The 23,459-nt window shown below is 37.2% G+C and overlaps 1 protein-coding gene across 6 annotated transcripts in view; it reads right to left on the bottom strand.

The window, feature by feature from the left end:
• Positions 1-23,459, bottom strand: part of ATE1 (arginyltransferase 1) — a 163,029-nt gene that overhangs the window by 85,203 nt on the left and 54,367 nt on the right. For all 6 annotated transcript variants that reach the window (XM_082424783.1, XM_082424781.1, XM_082424780.1 and 3 more), the window contains one exon: positions 215-396. In XM_082424783.1, the coding sequence (XP_082280909.1) occupies positions 215-396 (182 nt within the window). The remainder of the gene's footprint in view (positions 1-214; positions 397-23,459) is intronic.

Raw genomic sequence — 23,459 nt, 5'->3', positions numbered from 1 at the left:
ATGGATACCTTAAAAACCTAGGGAATTACCATTAGACACTGTGGCCTCAGTTCTAAAAGTGGTATTTCTAAATACCAACATATAAGAGACTACTAGAGCAACAAATTATTATGTACTATTCAATAGGATTTCTACTGTTTATAATAAAATATAATCAAATGAAGAGTTATATGAAGTTCTATATGACCATTACAATTGTCAAAAGCAATCTTACCGGAGTGCAGAGTAGACACCCAAAGACAGGAACGAATAATCAGGATCATAGTACAAATATACAGACGAGACACAGTATGGAAGGATGTCAATCACCCCCACAGCAATGATCTTTCCATCAAGCCAGTACTGCTGGTGAAAGGAACCATAACCACAGTCTGGTCCATTAGCGGGATTCTCTGCCTGTGAAAAAACAGACACACAAACATGAACAGTTTGGCATTTTTCTCTTTATAATAAAAATCTTAATAATTAACCTCTTCTACTTGTATTTTACTCAGGCTAGTAAGTCCTAAAGTTTCCTCTTTGTTGCCATCATCTTCCGGCTCTCAGAAGAGTCATACCCTGCAAAACTTTTTAGGTGTAGAAACGCTGAAGGAACAAAAGAATAGAGAAAAACCAACTTAAGATTTTTTTCAACTTGTTTTAAAATTTGCAGTAGGAAATATAAAATCTACAGGATAAGTAAATACTATTAAACTCTATTCTTCTGTTCCACACCAAAGCTGGGAAAGAAATGGTAAATGAGAGAAAGATGGAGAACATAAAGGCAAGGGTTGAGTGCAAACAGGAGAACTATCCTTACGCTGCCAGCCAGGCCTAATCTGTGGCCACCCCTGCACTCATAAGGCATATAAGCTCATAATTTTTTTCTAGGTAAGAGTTCCGGTGTAAGTATTATACCAAGTGCTATGACATTTCTCCCTATTAGCGAAAGGAAAGTAAAAGTTATTTCCTTATCATTATTTTAATATACCTATAATCCCACAGAAGAAAATCCCACAAATTTTTGCTAAAGAAATCTAGAGATTTCAGAGTATAACCATTTTCTGTAAATAGTTAGTTGAATGATATTTCTCATTTTAAAGTTCAACATGAATTTAAATGAAACTGTTATTAAAAGAAAACCTTACAATGAAAATCATGAAGCACCATAAAAAATGCTTTGCTAGAGACTGAATGAATGTTAGAGATGAACAATTTAAGTGAACAAATACAACAAAACTTGTGTATCATGTTCACATACTTAAAGTCACAGAGAGTGTGTATGGGAAAAAAAGCTAGAAGGAAATAAAGGAAAATGAAAAAAGCAGGTTTGCTAATACTAAAACCAGAAAAAGACATTACAAGATAGGAAGTCTACAGAACAATCTCTCATGAACACAGGTGCAAAAATCCTCACCAAGATGCTACCAAATCAAACCCAACAATGTATGAAAAGAATTATACCCCAGGACAAAGTAGGGTTAACTCCAGGTATGCAAGGCTGGTTCAACATTAGATAAGTAACTAAAAAAAGAAAAGCAATTAATGTAATCTAACCATGAAAAGGGGCTGAAAGAAAAATCATATGATCATATCAATTGATAGAGAAAACACATTTGACAAAATCCAACACCCATTCATGACTAAAAGCTCTCAGCAAACTAGGAATAGAGGAAAACTTCATCTTTATAAAGAACATATACAAAAAAATCTACAACTGACATCAGACTTAATGGTAAGAAACTGGATAATCGCCCCCTAAAATTGGGAACAAGGCAAAGATATCCTCTCTCATCACTCCTATTCAATATCATACTGGAAATCCTAGTTACTGAAAAGGAAGTAATACATACAGATTGGGAAGGAAAAAAATAAAACTGTCTTTGTTCACAAATGACATGACATGCTATGTAGAGAATTCCAAAGAATCAACAACAAAAATTGAAACTAATAAGCAATTACAAGAAGGTTATAGGATACAAGGTTGATATACAAGTCAATTGCTCCCCTATATACTAGCAATGACTGGAATTTGAAATTAAAAACACAATAGTTTACAAAACCACCAAAAAAATTATACACCTAAGTATAAATCTAAGAAAATATTAATATATACAGAAACCATATGCCAAAAAAACCTACAAAACTATGACAAATGGAATCAAAATGTAAACAAATGGAAAATATTATATGTTCATTTTGATTGAGATGTCCACTCTTCCCAAGTAGGTCTCCAGATTTAATTCAATCTCAATCAAAATCCCAGCAACTTATTTTGTGAATACTGACAAATTAATTCTAATGTTTATATGGAAAGGAAAAAGAGCCAGAATACCAACGCAATACTGAAGAAGAACAAAGTTGAAGGACTGACACCACTTGATATCCAGACTTACTATAAAGCTACAATAATCGAGATAGTGTGATATTGGTGAACGAACAAATGAAACAGCAGAACAGAAAATAGAACCCAGAAATAAACCCACATAAATATAGTCAACTGGCCTTTGACAAAGAAGCAAAGATAATCCAAGAGAGAAAGGACAGTCTATACAACAAATGGTGTTGTAACAACTGGACATCCAAATACAAAAAAAGCAATATCTCGTCACAGACCTTACTTCTTTCAAAAAAATTAACTAAAAATGGATCAAAGACTATGTAAAATGCAAAACTGTAAAACTTCTAGGTGATAAACAGGCAAAGATCTAGGTGACCTGGGGTTTGGCAATGAATTTTAAGATACAACACCAAAAAGGACAATCCATGAAAGAAACAATTGACAAGCTGGACATCATTAAAATTAAAAACCTCGAGTCTGTGAAATGCATTGTTATGAGAATAAAAAGTCAAGCCACTGACTGGAGAAAATCTTGCAAAACATATCTCATAAGGAACTGGTATTCAAAAATATACACTCTTAAATTTCAACAATGAGAAGACAAACAACTCAATTAAAAACCAAATATCTAAGGAGATGTTTTACCAAAGAAGATGTACAGATGGCAAATAAGCATATAAGATGCTCAAAAAAATAAATAAATAAAGATGCACAACATCATTTGTTAGGAAACTGAAATTTAAAAAACAATGAGAGGGGGCTTCCCTGGTGGCGCAGTGGCTGGGAGTCCGCCTGCCAATGCAGGGAACACGGGTTCGTGCCCCAGTCCGGGAAGATCCCACATGCCGCGGAGCGGCTAGGCCCGTGAGCCACAACTGCTGAGCCTGCGCGTCTGGAGCCTGTTGCTCCGCAACGGGAGAGGCCCACGCACCGCGATGAAGAGTGGCCCCCGCTCGCCGCAACTGGAGAAAGCCCTCGCACAGAAACGAAGACCCACCACAGCCTAAATAAATAAATTAATTAATTTAAAAAAAAAAAAAAAAAAAAAACAATGAGAGGGCTTCCCTGGTGGCGCAGTGGTTAAGAATCCGCCTGCCAGGGCTTCCCTGGTGGCACAGTGGTTGAGGGTCTGCCTGCCGATGCAGGGGACACGGGTTCGAGCCCTGGTTTGGGAGGATCCCGCATGCCGCGGAGCAACTAGGCCCGTGAGCCACAATTACTGAGCCTGCGCGTCTGGAGCCTGTGCTCCACAGCGGGAGGGGCCGCGGTGGTGAGAGGCCCGCGCACCGTGATGAGGAGTGGCCCCCGCTTGCCACAACTGGAGAAAGCCCTCGCGCAGAAACGAAGACCCAACACAGCCATAAATAAATAAAAACTAAATAAATAAATTAAAAAAAAAAAAAAGAATCCGCCTGCCAATGCAGGGGACACGGGTTGGAGCCCTGGTCTGGGAAGATACCACATGCCGCGGAGCAACTAAGCCCGTGCGCCACAACTACTGAGCCCATGCGCCACAACTACTGAAGCCCGCATGCCTAGAGCCTGTGCTCCGCAACAAGAGAAGCCACTGCAATGAGAAGCCCACGCACCACAACAAAGAGTAGCCCCTGCTCGCCACAACTAGAGAAAGCCCGCATGCGGCAACAAAGACCCAACACAGCCAAAAATAAATACATAAATAAATAAATTGATTAAAAAAATAAAAACCACTGAGAGTACTATACAACTATTAGAATGGCTGAAATCCAATAACCTGTATATCAAATGTTGATGAGGATGCAGAACAACAGGAATTCTCATTCACTGATGATGGAAATGTAAAATGGTACAGACACTTTGGTAGAGGCATAAGCTACCAAGCCAAACTCACACACAAAATGGAGAAACCTTAAATACATATTGCTAAGTGAATGAAATCAGTGTGAAAATGCTACAGAGACTGTATGATTCCAATTACATTCTATAAAAGGCAAAGATACTGAGACAGTAAAAAGATCAGTGGTTGCCAAGAATTTGGGGGTCTGGGGGAGGATGAATAGATGAAGCACAAGGGACTTACAGGATGAAACTGTTCTGTATAATACTGCAGTAGTGCATACATGACATTATGCACTTGTCAAAACTCATAGAATTTTACAACACAAAGAGTGAGCTTTAATATATGCAAAGTGAATGAAAATTAGGAGGGTAAGGGATCCCAAGAAGGAATGCAGATGGTGACAAGAGAATCCACCTGTATACACATGAAAAAATCTTACTGAAAGAGGCTGGGGAGGGGAAATGTGCTGACCTAAGAAACTTTGGGGGTCTATAAGAATGAAGGCAAAAGGAAATCTGCACATAAGCATTGTATTCTACCTGATAAAGTTGTTTACCATGAGAACTATAGGTTAACAATTCTGATACTGACATACATGTATACTGGAACTGAACAACTAAGTAAACGGACAGCGGATGGTAGGAACCAAGAGTCTCACTACTGGAATTTACAGACAAGCAAGGGGAAGAGGCTAGAATGGTCCATGGGGCAATGAATTAGAGCTGGAGGCATGAGTATGAACTCATGCTTAGCTTAATATAGATACAGATGGTTACATAAAGAAAGATTTAGAGGTATGCATATACCATAGCTATGTTCATACAAGGGTTAGTATACGCACATTTATTTCTTTGCTTTGTCAGATGAGAAGATCTAGAAAAACAACAACCCAGTAGCAACAAACATACCTAACACACAAATCTTGGTTTCTAATATCATTCTGCAATAAAAAGAACCAGGGCTGCTTGGAGAAAGGGCTGATTCCAGGGCTGGGGCAGGAAATATACAAGATAAGCTTAGAGCACCTCGTAGTGCCAGAAAATAAGGAAGTGTACAAAAAAACAAAAACAAAAAGCAAACCCACACCGCTGGAGGTATATCAAAGGGGCACAGCAGTCAACCAAAAGGCTCCCAATGGCAAAAGCTGGAACAATTTGAGCAACAAAATAAAGTAGTATTGGATTATAACCCAAAGTACAAAATAAATGTGCATGAGTCCATACTGATATAAATAATTGGATAAACTAATAAATGAGGCAGAAGAGACAAATCTCCCATGCAGCATTCCAAAAAGTTTATGCAGATACTCTGCCTAAAGGTAGGGAAGCATAATTCCCCACTACTTAAGTGTGAGCTGCACAGTGACTTCTTTCCCAAAAATATGGTAAGGGAAAGCGGGGGGGAAAAGTAACTGTGTGGGTGATCAAGGTAAACAACAACAAACAAGAGAAATTTACTAAGGTGCTAGCAGCATCAGTGATTTCTAAAACTTCCACTGCTATAGTTAAAATGGTGCTTGGGTAGTAAATACATCTTTAACCTTTTAAGAGCTTCCACTAACTACTGATATAATAATAAACTATGTCAAACCCTGGTTTTAGCATTCACTGTCACATATAGCACTGCTCTTTAAAAAATCATTACTGTTTCTCTAGAAACACATACAGTTTGAAGAGAACAGATAAGCAAACAGAAGCATTACCCAAAAGGAAAACAGAAAGGATATTAACCTGTTGAATCTACAACACCTGAATTAATGCCAATACTCTAAATTGCTAATAGACTTGAAGCCTAATCACTTGTCTCAGAAACTAGAATGCTCCAACTATGTAATAAAAAATAAACAAATTCCTACATATTAAAGAACTTTATGAAAACCATCTTTTAAATGTATGCCCTGAGGTTCATAGGAATGAAGCTCTCTGTCTTTAAAAATAATCATGCAGGAGAGCAACCACTGCAGCAACACAGAGACAGAGAAGCTGTCAGTTCATGGTATGGAAGGTGGGGAGCCTGTCAAATGTCAGAAAACCTCCAAGTCAAAGCTAATTGGATGACTCTGAAATGAGGCTAAATTCTTCCATGATTTCAGTTTAGTGTGTCATTCTAGGACTCATTAAATCAAATGAGTGTATTCGTTCATTCATTTAAACTGTATTTATTAAGGACATAGTAAGTATGGACTCAATAAGCATATTCTCAATAAATAACCAATGTATTCCGTTAACCCTAAATATAAATCAGTCCTACTTGTTGTACCAGCTTGAAATATTTTTTTCAAACTGCAATAACCTTCTCAGTTGCCAATTTTCATCACTTCTCTCATTCCCTGGGCCTCCCATTTAATAACCTGCTTCCATTTACTTCACTGATTCATTCTCCTATGAGTCCAGTCATGACCAACTTGTCCTAGCACAGGCATTATTCCCATCTCTCAATTCACATGAAAGTTAGGGGTCTTCCCCATCTGCAAAGCACTTCATATAGATATGGGCTGTTTTATAATCACTTAGGAGAGAATAAGCCGTATAAGCATCTACTCTGACCCCCATCCCATCACCTGAGGAAACCGGAAATCCAGGAGTCAATTAAGCAATAAAATGATCATAAAACCATGAGTTATTAAATGACACACAAACTGGCCTCCTAGCCCCTAAGTCAATGCTAAATAAGAAAATCAGCTACTTTTAAACACTTCTAAATAAACTCACTTTTCAAATATCCCTCATCTATCCAAGTCAGTAAATAAAGCAGCATGAAAAACAAAGTGTTTCAATGCATGGTTAAAAATTTTTTTCTTAAAACCTGCTTTGCTGTACTCCTTTTCTTTCCATCATGTTTTCTGACAATTAAAATACGAATGATTTCCTCTTCTCCCTTGTGGGGGTCCTCACTGACCTAATTTTAAAAAAAGATTTCAAAAATGGACGATGCTCCAAGTAAAGGGAGATGAGAAGCTATTTTCCTAAAACCACATCTGAAACATCAGCACTACTGGTTAACAATGATCTGCTAGTCTCAATTTGGTAAGTTAATCAATACTTTCAAGCTTTTCAACAAGTACTCAGCAGCTGTGGAAAATGGACTGGAAGTGAACCTGAAATACTGCTTCCCTTAGCCCTCTTTGCAGCTGGAATAGCCAGCGCCCCCAGACCGCTCACTTCTGGCTGGGAAAGTCTGAAAAAAAATTAGTGTCTAACACCATACACTAAGCTGATCTAACTAACATGCTTGATGTCTGTCTATGCACACATACATTTGCTGAGTCAGTTCTATCTTTCCATCTGGCATAAAACTGCCATAATACAATTTCTTCCCCTCAAACATAATCCTTTAATTCAAATTATGTAATACTTTAAAACAAGGAAAAAACACAAGAGTTTGAGGGACAGAGTAAAGGAGATAAAAACAGAAAGAACAACAGTTAGATCTGTGAAATCAGAAATCAGCAGAACGCTTGGACTGGATCTCCAGTCATTCAACAATATCCTTAAAACCCAGACTCACTGAACTTTATCATGCCATATGCTACAACATGCTATTATTTGGATGCCTGTTGATTACAATGTGTTCTTGAGTAGCAACTAGAAATTGTCTTTATTGTAAATTTAAATCATCAGCAAACATAGATTTGTCACCTTCACCTCCACTAGGTTCGAAAGAGCCGTATCAGTCTGTCCCTTCAATTAACTCTCTCTCCAAGGGGCTCAGTCCCCCAGTATTAGAGAGGCCTCCTAAGTCACTGACTAGTCTCTACTGACTGTTTTGAGAATCCTACTTCAATTCTTGGGATTGCTACATTTCTTTAACCCCTTACTTAGTTAAGGCCTTTTCATGGTTAATACTCTTCAAATGTCACTTAAAAACACAAAAGGTGAGATAATTACAGATCATGCAGGAAAATACACACACTATTTGGGAAACGGAAAGTAACAGCGGTGCTGCCTCAATGATATAGGCACCACGTAAATCAGTGACTCTCACACTTCTTGTCTCAAAATCCCTCTACACTTACAAAACTCACTGAGGACTCCGAAGAACTTTTACTTATTGAACTGTATCTGCAGATATTTACTGTATTAAATATTAAAACTGAGCCTTTCAAAAATATGTACTTGTTAATTCACTTAAAAATAACAATAAACCCAATACATGTAAAATTAACATATTTTGTTTAAAAATTACTGTATTTTCCAAAACCAAAAAAAAAAAAAAAATCTAGTTAAAAGAATGGCACTGTTTACGTTTCTGCAAATCTCTTTAATGTGTGGCTTACAGAGGACAGCTGTATTCTCATACATGCTTCTGCATTTAATTTGTAGCCTTTGGAAAAAATCCCCAAACACTCATAATAGAATGAGAGAGGAAAAAGCTAATTATAAAATAATTTAGACCTTGAGAAGCCCCTGAAAAGGCATCAGGGACCACCAGAGGCTGCAGGACCACACTTCTGAGAACCATTCACATAAATGTATTTTTTAAATGTAGGTAGAGGAGTCTATAAACTGTAAACTGCAAACAGAAAGGGAGCAGGTTGTAGTGACTTGAGGCCAGGATTTGGAACCAAGATATCTGGATTTGAGCCCTAACTCCACTCACTGTACACTTTCTGGCTATTCTATCTTAGCAAGACAATAACTTGACTTTTAAAAGTATCAATTTCTGAATTTTTAAAACAGGAATCATACTGCTAAGCACCCTCAAAGGTAGCTGTGAGAAACAAATGACAACATACAAACACTTTGCAGAGTATGAGCAAATTTGAGTCCATTTTTGTTTTCGTTTTAAGGGGTCTGAATGACACATCCTAGAAGATTGTGTCTATGAAATTATATCAGTAGCTCATTTAATAGCAAAGTTATATAAACTAACAGAAGTCATCAATTTCCTCACAAGTCAGTAATGTGATTAGCAACATTTAATAGTTTATCTTTCTCATGCCCACAGTTTGTCACAGTTTTAGATAACTGAAAGAATAAGCGAAGTTATTTTTCAGCAGTTCCTCAATTTCAAGAATTTAGCTGACAACAGGAAAAATATAACAATAAAGCTCACCGCTAGCTATACAAAAGAAAACACATCTTAAATGTTGGGGAAGGATGGCATGGCTTCTGTGATTAATGAGCTGTGCGGTACAATACCAAAGGTACTCTGTAGAAATGACATCAATATTAATGGACCAATTCAGACTTCCAGCTAAATGGTTCCTAAAATGGGTGTATATTTACTCTGATAAAGTACACCTGTCTCTCTCCTGACCCACCTGCCTCCATGTGCTTCAGTTATGTTTAAAACAGACAACTGTTAAGACTCAAAGGAACAGGCAAAGGGGGAGTCATACTCCAGGCACCAGGGACAGCACTGGAAGGACTTACTCGTGGGTTCAAAGACTGGAAGAGTGAAAGTCTTCAGGGGCTGTAAGAGAGCAGGACCTGTATTCTCCTCCCGGCTAAAGCATCCAAAAGTAACTCTCCGAAATCACACACCTGTTCCCATAAAAATCCACGATTTGCCAACTGATGTCCTGAATTTTTTTTAAACAAGAGTTTATGGAGAATCCCAAAGGTAATCATTTTAAGCACCTGATTAAAAGTGCATTGCTTGAAAATAACTTATTCCTGCAACTATTTTGCCTTTTGTTAACAGTTTCATGAAACACTACAAATTAAACTTCAGATTCATTTTAAGAACAGAAACTCACGAAGACATTCAGATGGCCAAAAAGCACATGAAAAGATGTTCAACATCGCTAATTATTACAGAAATGTAAATCAAAACTACAATGAGGTGTCACCTCACACCAGTCAGAATGGCTATCATCAAAAAATCTATAAACAATAAATGCTGGAAAGGGTATGGAGAAAAAGGAACCCTCCTACACTGTTGGTGGGAATGTAAATTGGTACAGCCACTATGGAGAACAGTATGGAGGTTCCTTAAAATCTAAAAACAGAGTTAACCATAAGACCCAGCAATCCCACTCCTGGGCATATACCCAGAGAAAACCATAATTTGAAAAGATACAAGCGCCCCAATGTTCACTGCAGCACTATTTACAATAGCCAGGACATGGAAGCACCCTAAATGTCCATCAACAGAGAAATGGATAAAAAGGATGTGGTACATATATACAATGGAATATTACTCAGCCATAAAAAAAGAATGAAATAATTTCATTTGCAGCAACATGGATGGATGAGAAATTGTCATACTGAGTAAGTCAGACAGAGAAAAACAAGTATCATATGACAGTGCTTATATGCGGAATCCAAAAAAATGGTACAAATGAACTTACTTACAAAATAGAAATAGAGTCACGGACGTAGAAAAACATGGTTACCGGGGGAAGGAGGGGTAAACTGGGAGACTGGGATTGACATATACACAATACTGTTGATATATATAAAATAGATAACTAGTAAGGACCTACTGTATAGCACAGGGAACTCTACTCAATACTCTGTAATGACCTATATGGGGAAAGAATCTAAAAAAGAGTGGGGACTTCCCTGGTGGTGCAGTGGCTAAGAATCTGCCTGCCAATGCAGGGGACACGGGTTCGAGCCCTGGGCCGGGAAGATCCCACATGCCGCGGAGCAACAAAGCCCGTGCGCCACAACTACTGAGCCCGTGTGCCACAACTACTGAAGCCCGTGCACCTAGAGCCCGTGCTCCACATCAAGAGAAGCCACAGCAATGAGAAGCACACACACCGCAACGAAGAGTAGCCCCCGCTCACCACAACTAGAGAAAGCCCGCGTGCAGCAACGAAGACCCAAAACAGCCATAAATAAATAATAAATTAATTAATTAATTAAAAAATAAAAATCAAATAAAAAGAGTGGATACATGTATATGTATAACTGATTCGCTTCGCTGCACAGTAGAAATTAACACATTTTAAATCAACTATACTCCAATAAAAATTAAAAAAAAAAAAAAAGAAACTCAAAGGTGTGCTAAACCAGTATGGCATCAAAATTTACATGATTTCTTAATAAAAAAAAAAAAAACCCCAAAAACTAAATTTAAAAATGTGAAACAATATAGTCTATAAGAAATTACAAATAATAATAAATTTAATTTGGAAAATGCAAATAGCAATACTCATGGTTAATATATCACATAGCTTTGCACAAGTGATTTAAAAACTGAATGCAACCAATTCCTAATTTTCTGGCAGAGAATCAGTACACTAAAGATGGCTACCAAAACTAACACAATTCCGGGTTCACAGCTATATTGTATAGTAGATATAATAACAGTCTACCTGGAAAAAGACTCCAACCTTGTTTCCAGTTAATATCCAAAGTATGTGAAATTAAGGGCCAATTCTGAGAAAATATATGGTGGTTGGACATGTAGTTCCCACCAAGGAACATTCCATTAGAACAAAAGATCTGCTATTAAATGAGTTCTTGTTCCCCTGGCAAAATCCCACCTCCTGAAAAAGACAACTATAGCCTTGAACTAGTTAGGAACATTACCTAATGTTCAGCTACCAATATTCATTGTAATCTCCACCGGCAAGGAATATTTTGCATTTTGAGGTTACTTTTTTTCTTCACTGATTCTGACAGTTAACACAAACTGCAAGTACTCTGATTTGATGCTACACTAGATATCAACGTTTTATAGCCCATTTTATATTATAGGAGCCCAATTTACTGATCATAACCTTCAAAACACACAATTATCTTAGTTACATATATTTATAAATTAAATAATGCTAACTCTGTAATAAGACTGCACCAAAAATTTTAGCCTATACAGGCTTATTCTAATGTGATTATTTCCTATCATCACCTATATTTCAATCCAAAGGCAATAAAGTTTAAATGATCCTTAAAAAAGAAGAAAAAAGTACACGTAAAAGTAACAATATTCTGTTATTCTACTTTAAGCAACATTTTCTCTGCTCACAAAGGAAGTATATAAAAGTTAATTTTACTAAGTAATATAAATGACATAACATTTACAGCCTGCAGATTAGGAAGAATTCATTCACTCTTCCTATTCACACAATTCTCTCAGGTTGCAGTACGGTACTTTATGCTAGTTAAACATCTAAAGGCCTCAATTTCATCAGAATCCCTGAGTTGGTGAAGATTATCCAGTCGTTAGAGAGGAGTACACTCTTTATATCATCTACCTCCATTTCTGCTGCTAATTTCAATAAAAAACACTCAGTAGCATCTAACCTGAAAATTTTAATCAGCTCATATTAAACAAGACCATGACATTTATGGCATAACAACTTCTATTCACCTCCAAACTGGGGAGAAAGAACCAAATTAAAACAAAATTGTAGGGACTTCCCTGGCGGTTCAGTGGTTAAGACTTCACCTTCCAATGCAGGGGGTGCGGGTTCGATCCCTGGTCGGGAAGCAAAGATCCCACATGCCTCGCGGCCAAAAAACCAAAACATAAAACAGAAGCAATATTGTAACAAATTCAATAAAGACTTTAAAAATGGTCAACATCAAAAAAATCTTTAAAAAATACTGTAAAATAAAATAATTATAGTAATCCATATAAAGAACTACTATGTAATAATTAAAAATTATGTTTACCAAGATTTTTAATAACATTATAAACATTTCTCCAAATTAAGTAAAAACATAACAATATAAAATGAGATGTATGATCCCAAGCATATGAAAAATTTCTATGTGTGTGTAACTACACACAAACTTGTAAAGATGGGGAAAAAAACATCTAACATTGTCAGTAGAGAGTTTGATTTTTTTTTATTCTTCTACTGTCCATATTTTAAAAATAAACAGTCTGTTATTTTTAATAACATATATTAATATATAATCAAAAATGAGTTTTAAAATCCAAGGTTGAAGAATTACTAGTAAGTGCTAAGTAGATGATTAATAGGTGAAATTTGACAAAGGTCAAAGAAATTACTGGGTGTTCTTTCAGGATAGCTCTGGGCTTGATTGATTCTCTATTGACTGAGTTATTTTTCAATTTGGTTGGGGTAGAGGTTAACTTATAGACTTCTGTCTAGTGGAACAAATAACCCAAAAGGTTACAGTTTAATGTCCTGTAAGACAATAGCCAGTTGTATTTATCTAACTTAGCAATCTCATCTCAACCTTTTATTAAATTGCCTGCAGATATGTATCAGATATATGTATATATCAACATCTGTATTTTCACAAATGCTATTCTTGACACCAGTTCTAATGTCTTACTGGTTCTTGCATTAATTAATAAGTCAAATAAAACTTGACATGTGTTCATGCTGTATTTGCATGAAGGCCATAATTTTAACTTCTGGAAAATTATAGTTTAACAGTTTTGGAGGTCATCCACCAAGAAGCTCAAGTGAACTAACTCACGTGATGGACCTAAATAATTTATAAGTGCCCTCACAGTATGTTAAGCCTAGCATGTCTTTTCTTGACTCTCAAAAAGAGATTCCTATGTAGCAACAGAGTTCTATGTAACTTTGCTCTGTTTTTCTGTCTTCTTCTGTCTCTCTACTAAGTGTGTGTTTTGTTTATGTCTTATGCCTCGTAAGTTATCCCCATCACTGGCAGCAATAGTTGATTCTGGTTCATAGTCCCTGTCGGATGGATGATGAAGATCTATTCTCTTCCGGATGAGAGAAGACAAAGAACCTGGCTTGTTTGATTTTGTCTGTGTTCGTATTTGTGAGTTCAATCAATTAAAGAGAGCAGATCTTTTGGGTTCTGAACCAATGAGTTTCTGTGTTTATTTTCAGAGAAATAACAGAGAACTGAAGCTAAAAGTTCTCTATATGCTTGTGACTCTAAAGTTCAGAAAAGTCTTTACTTCTTACTGTACGTGAAATATTTTCCTACATCCAGAGAGTATTAATAAATCACACTATTACACCTCTTAATTAGAGGAGCTTTGTAAAACTGATTTATAGAAATAAGCATTTATATAAATCAAATATTCTCCAACTCCACAGAAAATAAACTCCTTACAGAAATTGCTAGTTCAGAAACATTTTTAACATAAATCAAACTGGTTTAATAATTTTGGTTTAAGAAAGAAAAAAAGTTGGGGCTTCTCTGGTGGCGCAGTGGTTAAGAATCCGCCTGTCAATGCAGGGGACACGTGTTCGAGCCCTGGTCCGGGAAGATCCCACATGCCGTGGAGCAACTAAGCCCGTGAGCCACAACTACTGAGCCCACGTGCCACAACTACTGAAGCCCACATGCCTAGAGACCATGCTCCGCAACAAGAGAAGCCACTGCAATGAGAAGCCTGCGCACCACAACGAAGAGTAGCCCCCGCTCGCCGCAACTAGAGAAAGCCCATGCGCAGCAACGAACACCCAACGCAACCAAAAAAATTAATTAATTAGTTAAGAAAAGAAGGAAAGAAGGAAGGGAGAGAGGAAGGAAGAAAGAAAGTTATGTCTTTTCTTAGGTTTATTAATATTAAATACAGTAAGTCCCCTATATACGAACGAGTTCCATTCCGAGAGTGTGTTCATAAGTCCAATTTGTTCATAAGTCCAACAAAGTTAGCCTAGGTACCCAACTAACACAATCGGCTATATAGTACTGTACTGTAATAGGTTTATGATACTTTTCACACAAATAATACAGAAAAAAACAAACAAACAAAAAATAAAGACAACATTTTTAATCTTACAGTACAGTACCTTGAAAAGTACAGTAGTACAGTACAACAGCTGGCATACAGGGTCTGGCATCGAGTGAACAGGCAAGAAGAGTTACTCCATGGAGGAGGGACAGGAGGTGGGAGATGGTAGAGCTGAAGGATCGTCAGCAATAGGAGACAGAGGGCAAGCTGCAATGTCACTCACACCTGACGTTGATGGCACAGGTTTCGGTTCCTTGCTGGATTCAATTCTATCCACCCTCTTGAAAAAACGATCCAGTGATGTCTGGGTAGTAGCTCTTTTTTCTCGTCATAGATGACATGGTAGCACTGGATTGCATTCTGAATGGCTGCTGTAACCTTCGTGTACCGTTCTACGTTCAGGTCCTGTGCCTCAAAAACTAACAGTGCCTCCTCAAGTAAAGAAAATCCCCTTGCCATTTCCTACATCGTGAATCTCTTCGGTTCTTCAGTTACTTCTTCCTCTTGTCTCCCTTCATCCTTTCTCTGGGCCTCCAATCCCTGGCGCTTCTTAGCAGTACCAGCTATACATCACTGCTGATTTTACGCTTGCTTCCGGACATCCTGGGCTTGAAATAAAGACTACTACTACTGTACTCTATACAGTACTGTAAAGTACACAAAAGCACAACCACTCGTACAGGATGCATGCACGTGACAATGTATGCCAGACACATGAACTAACTTACATGATCGGACACACGATCCGACACACGATCCCATGTTTGCATCTTTGAAAGTTCGAAACTTGAAGGTTCGTATGTAGGGGACTTACTATATAACACATGAGTGGATTTTTAAAAGAATATATGAGGGAGGTTTTGTGTAATGAAGAGAACAGTTTTAATAAACTTCCAAAACTACTCATTGGTTTACTAATCAAAAAAGTTAAACACTATTCCTATACAATGCTTAAGATTTTGAAAAATGCCAATTTGTGTTCAACTGAATTGAATTATAATTCTGACGTTTTAACATATTTACTAAATTGTGGTAAAATATACATAACATAAAACTTACCATTTTCAACATCTTTGAGTGTATAATTCATGGGTACTGAGTACATTTACACTGTTGTGCAAATATCACCACCATCCATCCCCAGAACTTTTTCATCATCCCATACTGAATCTCCGTAGCCATTAAACAATAACTGCCCACTACTTCCTTCCCCCAGCCCCTAGCAACCACTACTCTACTTTGTCTCTATGAATTTGACTACTCTAGGTACCTGAGCTAAGTGGAATCATACAGTACTTGCCCTTTTGTGACTGGCTTATTTTACTTAGCATAATGTCCTCAAGGTTTGTCCATGTTGTATAGCATGTGTCAGAATTTCCTTCCTTTTTAGGGCTAAATAATATTCTACTGTGTGTATTTACCACATTTTGTTTATCCATTCATCTGTCCGTAGACACAGGGGCTGCTTCTACTTTTTGGCTATTATGAATAATCTTCTATGAACATTGCTGTACAATTATCTGTTTGAGTCCCTACTTTCAATTCTTTTGTGTATATACCCAGAAGAGAATTGCTAGATCATATGGTAATTCTATTTTTAATTCTTTGAGGAACCACCATACTGCTTTCCATTTTACATGCCCACCAACAATGCACAAGGGTTCCAATTTCTGCACATCCATGCCAACATTTCCTGTTTTCTGGTTTTTTAATAATAGCCATCCTAATGGGTATGAAGGTGGTATGTCTTTGTGGGTTGGATTTGCATTTCCCTAATGATTATTAATGTTGAGCAACCCATATTACTTTTATGTTTTGTGTTGGCTTAATTTCTAAGATACTTATATAATTTTAAAATATGGATTAATGTAAATCAACAAATTTAATGAATAATCTTTGGATGCCTTGGTAGTTTCTAAGTAAGAATGAACACTAAAACAACAAGCGTAATTTTAAGTTTACATACTTTTACTTCATATTTACATATGCTACAGAATGGCTATATCTTTAGGTCATGTCAATAAACATTTTCATCTTTGCCACTTTGAGAAGGTGTAAAAGGGATCTGTAAGAAAGTTGTGATGTTTGTATTTACGCACTTTCTCAGTCTGCTATAATGCTTACCTATAACAGGTAGTTCTCAATTTCCTACCTCAAGTTTTTGCTATGAAACAAGTTATCACTTTATTAAAAATATAATTAATATGTACGATTGAGACCATATTAAGGACAGAAATAAGAGAAATAACATTTGGGTATGCAAGTTAACAGGATAAGACTTGTTTTTATAGAAAAAAGTGAGTAGAACCATTCTAAGTAAAACGTCAACTTGCTTCAGAACTACGGCAAGCTGTAGGTTGGGGGAAGCTTATTTTATTTGCCTGGTTTAAAATACCCGAGTCTGAAAAGAAGCTATAAAACATGTTAAAATGTTGGCTAAGTTCACCCAGTTTTAAGGGACGTCTTCATCTGAGATAGTCTTACTCACTTTCCAAGTGAAAAAGTGAGGGTCAAGGTGATTAAGGGACTTGCCCAAGGTCACACAGCCAATTTAGGAGAATGCTAGGAAGGATCTGGAATTCTCAACTTTCAGTTCAGTGTTTTTCTCAGTGGACATTGCTTCTGTGGCACACCATGCTAAAACACAACCAAAATATATTAACATGCCCTGTTCAACCTAATGAATGGAGATACTTCAGCAATTTACTAAACCAAAGTAGGAATCAAGAAATATATGTCTCTTGTACCAAAATGTTCATTGCCGCTCTATTTACAATAGCCAGGACGTGGAAGCAACCTAAGTGTCCATCATCGGATGAATGGATAAAGAAGATGTGACACATATATACAATGGAATATTACTCAGCCATAAAAAGAAATGAAACGGAGGTATTTGTAGTGAGGTGGATGGACCTAGAGTCTGTCATACAGAGTGAAGTAAGTCAGAAAGAGAAAAACAAATACAGTATGCTAACACATATATATGGAATCTAAGGGGAAAAAAAAGGTCATGAAGAACCTAGTGGCAAGACAGGAATAAAGACACAGACCTACTAGAGAATGGACTTGAGGATATGGGGAGGGGGAGGGGTAAGATGTGACAGGGTGAGAGAGTGGCATGGACATATATACACTACCAAATGTAAAATAGATAGCTAGTGGGAAGCAGCCGCATAGCACAGGGAGATCAGCTCGGTGCTTTGTGACCACCTAGAGGGGTGGGATGGGGAGGGTGGGAGGGAGGGAGATGCAAGAGGGAAGAGATATGGGAACATATGTATATGTATAACTGATTCACTTTGTTATAAAGCAGAAACTAACACACCATTGTAAAGCAATTATACTCCAATAAAGATGTTTAAAAAAAAAAAAAAGAAATATATGTCTCAATGACAGAATTCTTAGGAACTAAGATGCTTCAAAGAAAGCAAAAAAGTTTACCCTAACATTTACAACTTAAAACTAAGAACACTGTAATGACAAAAATTTGAACTTTAAGCATAGGTAGTTGAGAAAAGATTTACAGTAAATGTTTTTAATAAATGTGACAGAAATAAAAAAGGAATTTATTTCTGCATTTTTACTACAGAACAAATAGATAAAAATTAAGATGTTCATCCGTTGTTTACTTTGACATTTCCTTATATTTTATTTATATTTTCCTTTATATTTTCAATCCTAATCATCCAACAAAAAGACTTCTATGAGGCGCTATCTAAACGCTCAAAAGGAAAAGTAGTAGAATCCCAAACTTCTCAATTCTACATATCAGCCAATATTTTTTGAGCACTACGACAAACACCTTAGAAACAAGAGTGACTATCCTAATGTGAGCCCTTACTTACTGTCGGTTCAATTTGAGCCTCCTGCTTTTCCAATCTTTCTGACAGAAGAGAAAAACATCCCACGGTGACAACCCAAACTGATATTTTTATTTAGAACTCGATGACTACCAACATCAAACAAGACTGACATCCCCATGGAAACTAATCCATGCCAGGATTTACCATTCAAACATTTTCTGAAGCATTCATGCACATCTAATGGGTAATGAAAATCGTCAAGGCAGATGACCTTAACTGTGAACACAGCTGAAAGATCCTCAGAGTAAGGATGAATACCACTACTTCCTAAAGGAAGGCTGACCTGGCAAAAAGGTATCTTGAATGGACTTAAATGCCTAAACTAATCCAAGTCCCATGCAGAAAGATCTTCAACATGGAAATTTATGGCATTTTTCTATTTAATGTTTGGTTTTCTATTCTAGTGTGCTTTCTTTTATTCTCTGAATCAATTTTGAGTTTTTATCATGTGAGATCAGTTTCCAGGAAAAGACTTGCAGCTGATATAATTTCACTACAAAACATAAGGTTTCAGCTTACACTGGCTCAACTATCATGTGATATCCAGAAACTAATTGAGAATAAGTTCATTTATGAACTCAACCAGCGTTTGCTGAATGCCACCGTAAGCCCAGGGAATACTATTCTGACGATCGCGTGAAAGCTGTCCCAGCATTACTGAAGTGAACTGAGGGAAGGAATAATGTCTTCAGTTCAACCGGTTCTTTGTCAGCAGGCTCACCCCAACCAGAACTGCCCAAGAGGCCTCAGACTCAACTGAAAGGGAGAACAATCAAATGACAATCCCAATAACTTGGGGGATTTGGCTCCGGAATTCTAACTGGTGCCTCAGCCAACACTACCTTGCCTATTCGACCTGTGATTCTACAGCACAGGGCTCAGCCTGAAAACTGCATGACTGTTTCTAGTTACCCACGTAACTAGAAAAGCAGCGATCTTCACTCATGTTCCCACTTCTGCCCAGTGGATCAAGCCACTGCCCAGTTTTCCATTTCTGATTAGTCAGTAACAAACAGCAGACTGACAACCACTCTCTGAGAAGATCTGGCCCCTCTTTAGTTACCTCTGTCTGCCCTGGCCCCAGCTCTTTCAGCACTGCTGGTCCTCCCAAGCATTATACCAGACAGCAGGTAAAAGCTTCCCACAAGTCACCAGCTCAACCCTCTTCCGAGCCTTATCTCCACAGCTCTCCAATTCAGGCCAGCTCAGTGTCCTCTTTATTTGGTCAAACTGTTTGAACTCCCTGCTCAAGGCTGGCAACTCAACCTTCCACCCACCTCACCCCTCCCACTGCTACCTCTGCAAGCTCCCTTCATTTCTACAGGACCCAGTTGAGGTAAGAGCCATTCCCTCTTCCAAATTCTGGTCACTGGAGATATCTTGGTATCTGCCAGAGCCATTCCAAACAATGCTATTTTTCATATGCTGACAGACTGAAGAGATGTTAGGTTCTCATAGTCCTTTATTTTCCTGACAGCAAAATGAATGAATGTTACCACTGGCTATAAAGCCAGATCCCCACCCGTGCTACCTGCAGTTTGCAATCAGTGCACATACGTACACATACACACAACCAAATATACACATATGATCCCAGTCTACCACAGAGTTCCAAGAAAGAGCAAAGTAGTTCCCAACTCCCAAAAACAAAAAACTTAGAAAGTTGGTTTTGCAAGCTACCGAAAAATATTAATGGCTAACTTTATTTAATATTGGGTATTAACTAGTTAATATTTAAACTAAAACATCTATTTCAATACACAACACTATCTTGGCAAATGCTAAAACTGTGTAAACACCTAGACCACAACTACGGAAGATGCCAAGCTGAGTCAGACCTTTTCCATAACATTTTGAGAAATTAAAGGATGAAGAAATGATATAAGCTTTTTTTTTCAAACAGTTTTATTGAGGTGTACTTAACATATGATAAAATGCACCCATTTTAAGCGCAGAATTCTGTGATCTTTAGCAAATTCACAGAATTGTGAAACCACATAATCCAACTTGAGAACACTTCTACCACCCCCCACCAAAGTTCTCAAAAGCCCACTTGCAGTCAATCCTCCGCTCGTACCTCTTACCCCAGGCAAGCACTGATCTGCTTTCTGACTCTATAAATTCCCCTTTTTTGGATAATTCATATAGCTGGAAAGACACAATATGCAGTCTGCTGTGCCTGGTTCTTTCACCTCCAATAATGTTTTTAAGGTTCATCCATGTGTTGCGTGTATTGTAGTTCGTTCCTTCTTATTGCTGAATGGTATTACACTGTATGAAAATACCACATTTTGCTTATCCATTTACCAGTTGATAGACACCTGAATTGTTTCCAGCTTTTGGCCATTATGAATAATGCTGCCATGAGCGTTCACATATAAGCCTTTGTTTGAACATTTTCATTTCACTTAGGTGTATATTCCTAAGGGTGAAATTGCTGGGTCATATAGTAACCCTAAGTTTAATATTTTGAGAAACTGCCAAACTGTGGCTATACCATTTTACATTCCCATCAGCAATGTATGAGGGTTCCATTTCTCCACATCTCGCCAACACTTGGTATTATCTTTCGATTATAGCCATTCTAGTGAGTTTATGTTGGAACCTCATTGTGGTATTAATTTGCATTTCCCTAATGGATGGGGAGCATCTTTTCATGTGCTTATTAGCCATCTGTATGTCTTCACGGTGAAATATATAATCAGGTCTTTTATCTATTTTTAAATTAGGTTGTTTGTCCTATTATTGCTAAACTATAACAGTTCTTTTTGTTACTGATTCTAATTTAATTCCACTTTGATCAGAGATTATTTCAATCCTTTTAAATTTATTAAGATTTGTATAATGGTACAGCATATGATCTGTCTTGGAGAATACTCCTTATGTACTTGAAAAAATATGTATTTTGTCATTGGGTACAGCATTCAATAGATGTCAACTAAGTGGAACTGAATGATAGTTTTGTCCAAATCTTCTAAATTGCTTGTAATTTTCTGCCTAGTTCTTCTATTGATTACTGAGAAAGTTGTTCTGAAGTCTCCAACTATAGCTGTGGATTTGACTGTTTCTCTTTTCAGTTCCATTAGTTTTTGCTTCATGTATTTTGAGGTTCTGTTATTAAGTGTACCACATTTGGGATTACTGTCCTCACTTGATGAACTGACTATTTTAACATTATGAAATGTCCATCTTTTCTTCTGGTAAGAGCTTTTGCCCTGAAGTCTATTTTGTTAGGTATGAATACGGCCACTCCATTTTTATTATGATTAGTATTTACATGGTATAGTTTACTCTGGTCTTTTACTTTTAACCTATTCATGCTTTCATATTTAAGATGGAGTTTGCTTTTTTTCTTTTATCTAGTCTGACAATTTCTGACTTTCAATTGGAGTGTTTAGACCTGTACTGTCCAATAGGACAGCCACTGGCCACATGTGGCTACATATGTTAACTAAAATTTAAAGTATTTTAAATTCAGTTCCTAAAGAGCTCAGTGACTATGTACGACCATTGACTACATACATGTTTTCCACTGCACAGATATAAAACATTTCCATAGAGCAGATTTTTGGTTTAGATCATTAATATTAATGTAATAATTAATATGGTTGTGTTTAAGTGGACCATTTTGCTATTTGTTTTCTATTTGTCTCCTTTGTCCTTTGTTCACCTGTTCGTTTTCCCACCTTTTGTGAGACTGAAAACATGTTATCATTGCTACTATCATCGCTATTGGATTATTAACTCTCTTTGTTCTTTTTTTGTTAAGGCTGCTCTAGGGCAGTAGTTTTTAACAGGGAGCCATTTTACCCCCTAGGGATATTTGGCAAAGTCTGGAGACATTCTGTTTCAACTCAGGGGGAAGGGTGCTACTGGCATCTCTTGGGTAGAGGCCAGAGATGTTGCTAAGCATCACACAATGCACAAGACAGTGCCCACGAAAAAGATTTATCCAACCCCTAATGTCAACAGTGCCAAGGTTGGCACATCTCAAATTTATCACTGTCTTCCTTCAAATAATATCATCATCACTTCATGTAATATAAGACATTTTAAGCATGTTGTTGCCATTCACTAGTAGCTGTGATATTGAACTCAACTAAACTACCTCTCTAGGTTCAATTTTCTTCATAAGGAAATTGGAAATAACTACCACATAGACATTCTATGAAAATTAAAATAATGTAAGCAGAGAGTTTAGGATAGTGCCCCATATACTACAGCTGCTAACTTCTCCAAAAATTATTATGCTAACTGCTAACAAAGAAGATTTTAATTGATCTGAAATGAAGGAATAGGACATCTTTAAAGAGAATCCTAAGTGACCCACATTCCCACATGGTTTAACTTTTCTTACAAATGCCTCTTCCGTAGTTCTCTACCTCCAAAATGATGCTGAGACTTCACGCTACTGGATTGGCTGGCAAAGTATGGCTTAGAAGAGAATTTGAAGTATCTTTTAGCCTCTGATACATAATCCCTTTTATTTACCTATATTTAATTGAAGACATCTGTAGGTGGTGCCACACGAAATGTAATTCAGGCTTAGAAATGTCAATAAAAATGTCTGTAAGGGAGAGAGCCCATGTAAACCTAGCAGGGGAATGCACATCAGCAGCTACAGAGCCACGCGAAATTAGGAATATAATGGAAATATGTTGCCGGACTTGACGAGGTGACAAAAGCTCTTTTCCCACAGAGTTTAATGAGCTCTGTTAGTCTTCGGCTTACAGAAATGTAAAAGGGTCAGCCCCACAGAGGAAGTAACTGACTCTCCACACATGGCTCCATTCAAATGACAGCAGATCAAATTACTGATGTAATTACTATAACCTGACAATTTTGTTAGATTCATGTGGCA

The sequence above is a fragment of the Balaenoptera physalus genome (genome assembly GCF_965194825.1).
Source record: "Balaenoptera physalus genome assembly, chromosome: 14".
In the NCBI taxonomy this organism is placed as follows: Eukaryota; Metazoa; Chordata; class Mammalia; order Artiodactyla; family Balaenopteridae; genus Balaenoptera; species Balaenoptera physalus.
This window is presented reverse-complemented; position numbering and strand designations above follow the sequence as displayed.